Source organism: Neolamprologus multifasciatus, chromosome 12, assembly GCF_963576455.1.
Source record: "Neolamprologus multifasciatus chromosome 12, fNeoMul1.2, whole genome shotgun sequence".
Classification (NCBI taxonomy): domain Eukaryota; kingdom Metazoa; phylum Chordata; class Actinopteri; order Cichliformes; family Cichlidae; genus Neolamprologus; species Neolamprologus multifasciatus.
Genome location: NC_140450.1, coordinates 9069844 through 9079461, shown reverse-complemented (window position 1 = coordinate 9079461; position 9618 = coordinate 9069844). Strand labels below are relative to the sequence as shown.

The following is a 9618-nucleotide window of genomic DNA, read 5'->3' as shown; positions in this document are numbered from 1 at the left end:
GCTTTTTTTATACTTCAATTTGTTTTGAATTTAAAGTGTGTTTGCAGCACCTGATATTTATTTTCCTCCTAGCTTAGAGTGGCGCCTTCTATGAAAGTGGTGAATTTAAACATTTTTAGTTAATTTTGCTATTACAGTAGATGTCACTGGTGTCAGAAAAGGCAGTACATCTGAAGACACAGACTCGTGCACAATAGGTCATAAATGATTAATAAATGGTCCATTTTTTTTTTTCATTTTCTTGAACAACAGCAAAAAACGGACGCAGGCTGGACCAAGAACTAATCGGGGACATTTACAGAAGACTGAAACAGAGTTAAAGTTTAAAAAGTTAATGTATTATGAGACCACGTGGGTTCATATCCTTGTATTATAAAACATGGATGCTTTGTATTAAAAGTGTTGCCCTGTAGCAAAAATCAAATAGTGCATTAAGAAAATATAATCTGGTTACAACAATAAATGTTTGATTTCAAATGTCTTGATTTAAAGAGCAATGTGCACATTAGCTAAATAATACTGTGCAAATGGTTTACCCACCCCTCTTTTTTTTTTTTAAATTTTGATGTGGATATAGGAAATGGGTGTAGCAAATTATAAAAATGTGAAAATAGCAATACAGTATACCGAGAAAAAAGTCTTGGACATTTCTGATGAGCCTGAAATTCAATACTTGGTATGGCCACCTTTTTCCATCAACACAAACGGAACTCTCTTAACCTAGGCCTTGTTCCCTTGAGTGCTTCTCTTGTAATTCTTTGGATGTTTGTTGACTTTGGTTTTGTTCTCTGTCAATATAACCCCACACTGCTTCAGTAATATTAAGCTCTGGGAAGGAAAATCCATGACTGACTGGGTTCAGTTGTGTGTGTGTGTGTTTTTTTTTTTCTATCCCAATATTCTTTCACTGCATGGGAGGTGTGTTTGGGGATCAGTCTCGTGAAAAATTTTCTTATTGCCAATCAGATGCTTTCCTACATGGTTTTCCATGTTTGATCAAAACCTTTTTAATAAGATCCCCAACACCACTGGCTGAAATGAAACCCCAAACCATGACAGCACCTCCACCATAACCTCTTCTATACATATTGACAATTTGAACTAAACATTTCACATCTGGATTCATCCCTCTATAAGGACTTCTGTCACTGATTTTCAGCCCAGTTCTTGTGTAATTTGGCATACTGAGCATTTTCTCCCTGTTTTCTACCAATGGCTTCTTGATAGCCACTGAAACCATTTCTGATGAGGCATCAGCGAACAGAAGATGGATCGACTAAAAGGCTGTCTTTTCACTTTTCCAGTTTCCTCCAATTTTTTATGGCACACTGCCACCAGTGATGGTGTTAATAGGACAATACAACGTTTGGCCATGCCACTGTTTGATTATATTCCAGTCATCAAAGTGAACTACATGGCATTACAGCCTTACTGTTTCAATAAATTCTCTAAGCACTGCTTTGACGCACTGAATCAAAAGATTTGTTGGACCACCACAGAAAAACCTTAACGAGGGAGAAAGGCGAAAATACGAGCTTACGAGGGTCACGTGAAGGCAGCATTTTCTTGTGTTTGCGTTGGTTACGACACACTCTTGTCATCCAAATGTAAGAGGACGCCGCTTCCTGGTGTGTACTCAGTAATGGACTGACTGATGAGCCAGGTAGAGGTGAACTTGTCCTCACTTTGATCTGCTTCTCTGAGTCCACCGCTCTGCACACACTGGGTAAGTTGAACGTGTTAAAGTGACATTAGAAGAAATACATAGGGAGAAAAATCGAGGGAAAAATGCGATGCTGATAAATATTGGTCAGTACCACTGGATCCAAACCATTTACGTGTAGAGAAACGTGTTTTGTGCTTTTAGATGAAGATATTTGAAAGCACAACCTAACACATTTGTGTGTTGATGCTTTTTAAGTTTATACAAATTGAGGTGGATTTGCTCGGGGGAGGAAGGCTGCAGGAATTGTTTCCTCCTTCCTTGACTAACACGTTTCTCTCCCTCTGTTTCCTGATTACTTACTGTAAGTAGATGTGGTTAATCAAGGGTGTCGGTAATTACACGTTTACCGGAATAAACTGGTGTAAACGTTTTGTATTTTAAACCTGTCCATGAAACGCTTCTTTTTACATACTAATAGTGTCCACATCTTTATAACCTTAACACGAAAATACAGCTACTCAAATATTGTACCGTCTTCAGGTGCTTCTTTGAGTATTTAAGTGTTTTAGTATACTTCTCTAGGACACTGTAGTGATACTTACTGTAATTACCTTTGGGTTAAAAGCGACCTTCTCAGTTTTATTTCGTTTTTTAAGTTGTTGAAACCAAAATATGCAACTTAAACGCTGTTTTGCACTTGATAACAGTATTATCCTGCGCCGTCTTTCACATTGGGTAACCACAGCAGATGGATCCCATATTTGATATGGCTCTGCTTTTTATGCTGGATGCCCTCCCAGACCCAGCCCTGGATGCTCCTGCTTATCTGAATGAATGATTATTTCTGTTTTCCGCAGTTGGAGTAAAATGTCAGCACACTGAGTAACTGAATAAACATTATTTTACTAAATTTAACTAAATAAAATAGATTTAAAAATACACATGGTACAGGTACTGTACCTACACATTTAAGTGATAAGAGAAATAGAGACCTATTTCAGTTGCAGTAATTCAGTTTATTTAAAAGGAAAAAGTACTTAAATTATGATTTTGTATGATTTGTACAAAGCAAGAAACTCAAGGAAAAGTAAAGAAACTGCTTCAGTTTGATCGGGATAGCCTACAGTAGTAACTCTTTAAGGGTGGATTTCTTTTAAGGATGGCTCTGCTTGTTTGTGTTATTTGAGGAAAGTCATGAGGGGCATTTTTACACACTATATTAAAAGTGCTGCTCTTTGTACAGCAGGAAAAGAAACACTATCAGGTGGAAGAATGTCAGCCGTAAACAAATCCAAGGAAGATGAAGGCAACTTCTCCACAAAGGTCATCAAGATTGTGTTTATCATCCTGCTGCTGGACCTGCTGGGATTCACTCTGATTCTACCTCTGCTGCCTTCTATTTTGGATCACTATGCAGAAAGCGGGGTTGGTCTTTCATTTATTTATTTATGTATTTATTTATTTATTTATTTATAGCAGTATAATCATGTAAACGCACTTTTAAAATCACAGCAGATATTAAGCTGAAAAGCCTGCTATACACGACAAGGAAACAGGTTAAAAGCATTACAACTTTGAAGGTGATTCCAGCAGCCTTATTTCTTGCCAGTGATGATCAAAGGGTAACAGTGTTTACTGAAGACATTTTTTTTTTTGCAGTGTGAAAATTGTTAGATAGGATTTTTTTAAATGGAATTCCCTCAACAGACCGTTTCTACATTGTGAACACATCCTCGAACAAAGATGGTTTTGTTTGAAGAATCTCCTCCATAAAAACTGTAACAAACTCATGAGTAATTTGATTAGATTAGTCCGTGGCTGAATCCGCCTGCTGAGTCATGGTGAAGCGACCACTTTGCTAGTATTTATACTATAGCTCTGTGATGCTTTGTTTGTGTGTGGGCAGGATGGTGTGTATCAGTCTCTTCAAACTGTTGTGGACTGGTTCCGGGAAGCTGTTGGGATTCCTTTGGAAAAGAAATACAACAGTGTCCTGTTTGGAGGTATATTGAATTAATTTTAAACATCAGATTTATTCAACATTAAGGTCAAATTTATATTGTCAGTGTTGCAGGCTCATTGGTTTAATAATGCTCCTTTTTTCCCCTACAGGTCTGATTGGCTCACTGTTTTCTCTGCTACAGTTCCTGGCATCACCTGTAACCGGGGCTCTGTCAGACTCCTATGGCCGGCGACCCCTGCTTATGCTCACCACAGTGAGGAAAACATCACTTTTTAAAGTTTTGCTTATCACTATTCGTGCTGTAAGAAAACACAAAGCCCTTTCTCCAGAGCTGACTCATTCACATCTAATTGGGTGCCTTGTGTTTCAGTTAGGGCTGATGTCCTCCTATGCAGTCTGGGCTGTTTCCCGGAGCTTCAGCATGTTCCTTTTGTTTCGGGTAATTGGGGGCATTTGTAAGGGCAACGTCAGCCTCTGCACTGCCATCATAGCCGACCTGCCGTGCCCGAAAGCACGGAACCGAGGAATGGTAGGCAGAAATATTTGTGGTCATTACAGGAAATGTTTTGTTGAAGTGAAATTAATTAAAATTACTTTGTGTTATATTTATACATGCTTTTTTTTGTTGTTATCAGTACACTTAGCTTAGCATGACCCTCACATGTATTGAGAATAGATGAATAAAGTGTCTTTCTGTTTTCTGTTTCCCTCTGTTGTAATCAGGCCATGATCGGCGTTGCCTTCTCCTTGGGCTTCACTGTGGGGCCTCTGATGGGCGCCTACTTTGCTATCACCTCCAAAGCAACAGGAAATGTCTTCTACCTCACTCCAGCTCTGCTCGCCCTGGCTTTCAGCGCTGCCGATCTGCTCTTTATTTGGCTGATGCTGCCAGAAACATTAACAAAGGACGTCAAGGTTAGTTAGAAACACTCCTGCTAATACAAACGGAACTAAATGCAGTTTTAAACAGTAGACATACATTTTCCAGCCATCAGTTGTGCTGTATGGATTCCCAAAACACCCTGTGGTAGAACAAGTATGAAACTTTTTCACTTAAAGTTGACCTATTATGCTACAATTGTGTAGATTTCCATGACTCACAGTTCAAAACAGTGCTCATTTATCTTACACTGAGCTTTGTCTCAAACAAGAAGTCTTTAGCTCAGTTCTCCTTCCCTATTACCCAACAGCAGATGGGTTAGACCGCTTTAGTAATTGCCAGAGCTGTTTGTCTGAAATGGCCATGTAAGGACATCCACTGTATTTGACAACATACTGATCTAACAGTAGAAAAAAACAATGTAACCATATATTTGTATTGTGTTTACAATATGTTTCTCTAAAAATGATTGCTATGATTGAAAAATATATTTAGTTTAGTAAAAAAGTACTTTTTTTTCCCCATGAAGAGGAAGTATCACACACCTTAAATACAAAGTACTTCAATAAGGGCCTTATCAGTGACTATCTGTTTCCCAATGTTTTCAATTTTTCATGCTGAGCTAAGTGTCGGATTATGATATTATTTTATGCCATGTTAGACCCTAACTAAAGATTGTGAATTATTATGTAGTTTTAGTTTGCATTATGCTCCTGAATTAGAAGAAGGTGATAACTATTACATTTGGTAAACTGATTTGCATTACATTAGACTGCTGATTTATTGTGAATGAATGATATTGTTTTACGATGCATTATACTGCTGAGTTATAAGAAATACTGTTCACAGAAAGTCATCGTCTCATTTGTCTGGTTAGAAGAGAACAGAGCATACTGCCCCATCTCATCAGGAGCAGATAAACAGGGAGCCAAGGTCGTAGCTTAGGCGCTGTGTGAGAAAGAATGTGAATGTTTAGGCTTTTATGATTAGGTGGGGGCCACTAGAGGCTATAAGAGTTTGATCAAGGCTCCACCATTTTGAGATCTGATGCTGTCTGCTGTATGGTGTCCATCTCCCACGCGTGTGTTCATTAAATCATCGTTTGACTTGACCCGGCCGGACCAGTGTTGTTATTTTGGGTTTTCCTCTTGTATCCATCCCCAATATTTGAATCCGTAACATAAGGTAACAGGCTGCTGGGTGCTGGACCATCCTTTGCCCTCCTTTTGAACTACTTTAAGTCTTCAAGACATAAATTCAACAAGGTGCTGGAAAAACTTCTCAGTGATTTTGGTCCATACTGACAGGAGAACACCACACCGTTTCAGGTGGAGATTTTGTCAGCTGCACATACATGGTGGGAATCTCACTACCGCCATTTCACAAAGGTGCTCTGTTAGATTGAGATCAGCTGACTTTGGAGTCCATTTGAGTGCAGTGAACTACTTTAATCAGTCATCAGAGCATGTGCACACTGTAGTAAGACTGGGATGGTCAGCAACAATACTCACTGTGTACAAAAAATTATCCCCCACACATTATACCACCACTACCAGCCTGAATCATGATATATTGCAGGATGAATCCATTCCATTATGTTGTGCATTCTTCTACGTACCTTGGTTTTAAGTGGTCATTTCAGCTACTGTTGTGCTCCTAAAAGCTCGTAGAAGTCTGGCCATTCTTCTCTGGCTTTTGGATTTTCATCCACAGAACTGCCACTCACTGAATAATTTGTTGTTGTTTTTTGAACCATAATCTGAAACCCCTAAAGATAGTTGTGTGTGAAAATCAAAGCAGATCATCCATTTCTGAAATAGTCAGACCACCGGCAACAAACACCCATCCACCCATTTTTTTTTCCGCTTATCCTTATTAGGGTTGTGGGGTGGCTGGAGCATATTTCAGCTACCATAGGGAGAGAAGGAGGCGGGGTACACCCTGGACAGGTTGCCAATCTGACCAAGGCATACTCATAGAGACAGACAACCACATTCACCCACCTTTGGGCAGTTCAGAACCCCACTAACTGCACGTCCTTAGACTGTGGGAGGAACCTAGATAGAACCCACTCAAACACACGGAGAACATCCAAACTCCACACAGAAAGGCCTCGTCCAGGTGCTAGTGTCGAACTCGGGACCTTGTACTTTAAGCAATTTTTGTCATTCCACTTAACGCATGTCTGGACAGGTCTATGGCTGCTGATCCACTGTGTACACCACCTTATTAGTAAGGCAATGATTTATATGCATGTCTCTCCAGATTGAGCAACATCCCTGAAACCACCAGGCGAGGAATGTTTCAAAGAGACAGTGATCACTGTTCGGATTGAACATGTCTGATTTTTCTCAGTTTTCACCTACCCACCGCAGAAAAATTAAATAAATAAAATAAAAATGCTGAAGAAACAGCATTGTTTTTTTCAAATCATTATTCACTGAGAGAGAGATGCAGATCATTTTTCTTGTTCCATTTTAGGCTTTGTCTTCAGGCTGTGGGGACTGCAGGGACCTGCTGCATCCATTATCCTTGTTCTATTTTGCAGCTGTTAGTAAGAAAAAAGATCAACTTTCAAGAAACGGTGAGTAGTGTATACACTGCATTCATCTGTGATTGTCCCTTTTATAAAGAGTGAATAAACCTTAACACAGTGCTGCACTATTGGGCTGTGTTTCACAGGAATGCAAAGCCTTCGAGTGCTGGGGCTGGTTTATTTCTGCTACCTCTTCCTGTTCTCTGGTCTGGAGTTCACCTTAAGTTTTCTTACTCACCAGCGTTTCCAGTTTACAAGGTATGAACTCAAAGAGAAGGCTGTGTACTCTGAGTTTCCCTTTTAAGTCTGACAAACAGCAACCTTATGTTTTTCTCTCTAACAGCATGGAGCAGGGAAAGATGTTTTTCTTTATTGGTGTCATCATGGCTTTAATCCAGGGTGGTTATGCTCGCAGAATAAAACCTGGGCAGCACATCAGGGCTGTTCGTATGGTAAAGTCACCAACTGCTTGCATGACAAATACGGATCTAATGCCGTTGTTAGTGTTAATGGAACAGGATAAATCACTGCACAAATGTCTACCTTACTGAACCATTTTTCTTGTTTTTAGGCAATCATAGCATTGATCCCAGCCTTTGTAATCATTGGGTTATCGTGGAATGTAACAATGCTGTACATTGGGTTGTCACTGTATTCCTTTGGTGAGTCAAAACTACTGTATTCAAAATATGCAGTAACTCAGTTCCATCTGTCTTGTCTTGACAGCACCCAAGAATGTGTAAATAAATCTAAAAACTATGTGATAAACTACTGCCAAAATACATAACAGGACAGTACACTGTTAAAATAGAAGAACACTGCCAAGAACACTTTCAAGGATGCAGTAATTAAACTATTGCTTAAGAAGACTTTGCCTGATCCAGCTGTCTTAGTAATTATAGACCAATCCCTTCTCTTTTTTCAAAAATTCTTAAATGAACAACTATAATATAGTCAAGCAGTCATTAGCAGAGGAGTGGTTTGTCTGAAGAGTTTCAGTCAAATTTCAGAATGAATTATACTCATGTGGACTTCCACAAGGTTCTGTACTGGGACCATTTCTATTTACGTTTTACATTCTTCCCTTAGACAATATCATTAGAAAATCCTACATACATTTTCATTGATATACAGATTATATGCCGCTATATTTATAGCAAATTATGTAGCTAAACCACAGATATGTCTTACAGAACAAAGGCCTGGATGTCTGGAATTTTTTTCATTCATTTTCAAAATTGAGATAAAACTAATGTTATTATATTTGGCCCCCGAAATTTTAGAAACATGGTGTCTAACCTGATACTTAATCTGATGCAAAGTCCAGAAATCTAGGCGTTGTTTTGATCAGAATATGTGTGCATATTAAAGTAGGGATACTTTTTTTTTTTTTAGTCTGCTCCCTAACAGGAGTCGATGATATCACTTTAGTTTAAATACTTCGTGTTATTCTTATCAAGTCGTCCTCTAACTTTTCTAAGAAGCAAAATATCAGATTGTTACTGTATTGTATGATATTGTGCTATATAGCATTTTACTTAAATGTCCCTAAATTATAAAATTGTTCCAACGTACTATGTATCCTATTCTTACAGCGGCTGCCATAGTTGTCCCCTGCTTGTCAACTCTAGTTTCTGACCATGGTGAGCCTTTTATCAAATCAAAGTATCAAAAATATTTTGATCCTGCTATAATGTTGATACTGTTGCTGAAACCCACTGTTGCTGATTCCTCTAGGCTCAGCCAGTCAGAAGGGCACTGTGATGGGGATTCTGCGTAGTTTGGGCGCCCTGGCCAGAGCGTTGGGCCCAGTTGTGTCCTCCTCAGGTGAGGAAACTGAAACTAAAGGATTATTCCATAGTGCTGCTTTTCTCTTGAAATGGTGCTATTTGAATTATTTGTTATATATTCATATTTGTTTTGTTTTAACTGATTTGTTTGCAGTGTATTGGATTGCTGGAGCACAGACCTGCTTTCTTATCACATCGGCCTCCTTCGTCTTGCCCTTAGCTCTTCTGGGCATAGCCAGGAGACTAAAAGAGGAATGAGCAACTTAAATACTTAAAAAAAAAACCTTGTGTTTTATAAACTACATTAATGCAATGATGTTTACATCTTCTGGGAAAGCAAGCACTAAATTCACAGTAATAGGATGTTTACTTTTCCATGCTGTTGGCCAAAGATTAAAAAATGAAACAAAATGATATGAGAAGATGGTACAAATGCCAAAACGAATGAATGAACATAATGTTGTTTGTGTTCATATAGACCGGTGTGTATTGTAGACTGGGTGGGTTAGAAGGAATTCCATGTGATATTAGTGCTCCTGGTACACAGATATTTTTGTAATGTTGTATTTTATTAATCACTAAGATTTTCTATTTTGCAAAGGATACTTTAGCATTAACACACATAAAACTTTTTGATGTTCTATTCTTTACTACAGAGAATAAAACATCAGTCCATGGCAATGAACAGTTATCTTACTTTGAACCTTTTGTATATTTTTTCTAATTCATTCTATGTGAACTACACATTAAATACTGTACTCAAGTACAGCTTTGATCAACATC

General features: G+C 38.6%; 1 protein-coding gene across 2 annotated transcripts; it reads left to right on the top strand.

Moving 5' to 3' along the window:
* Positions 1-37: 37 nt before the first annotated feature.
* LOC146506414 (solute carrier family 75 member 1-like) lies at positions 38-9337 on the top strand. Of its 2 annotated transcripts, none has more exons than XM_085178967.1 (13): positions 38-1726; positions 2913-3091; positions 3573-3669; positions 3779-3882; positions 4000-4158; positions 4353-4544; positions 6991-7093; positions 7192-7303; positions 7389-7497; positions 7617-7707; positions 8641-8688; positions 8783-8872; positions 8990-9337. In XM_085178967.1, the coding sequence occupies exons 2-13, from the start codon at positions 2939-2941 to the stop codon at positions 9091-9093; spliced, it is 1362 nt and encodes a 453-aa protein (XP_085035093.1). In that variant the 5' UTR covers positions 38-1726; positions 2913-2938; the 3' UTR covers positions 9094-9337. The 2 variants fall into 2 exon arrangements, with proteins under 2 accessions (XP_085035093.1, XP_085035092.1); XM_085178966.1 differs by having other exon boundaries at positions 2910-3091.
* The last annotated feature ends 281 nt before the right edge of the window (positions 9338-9618 follow it).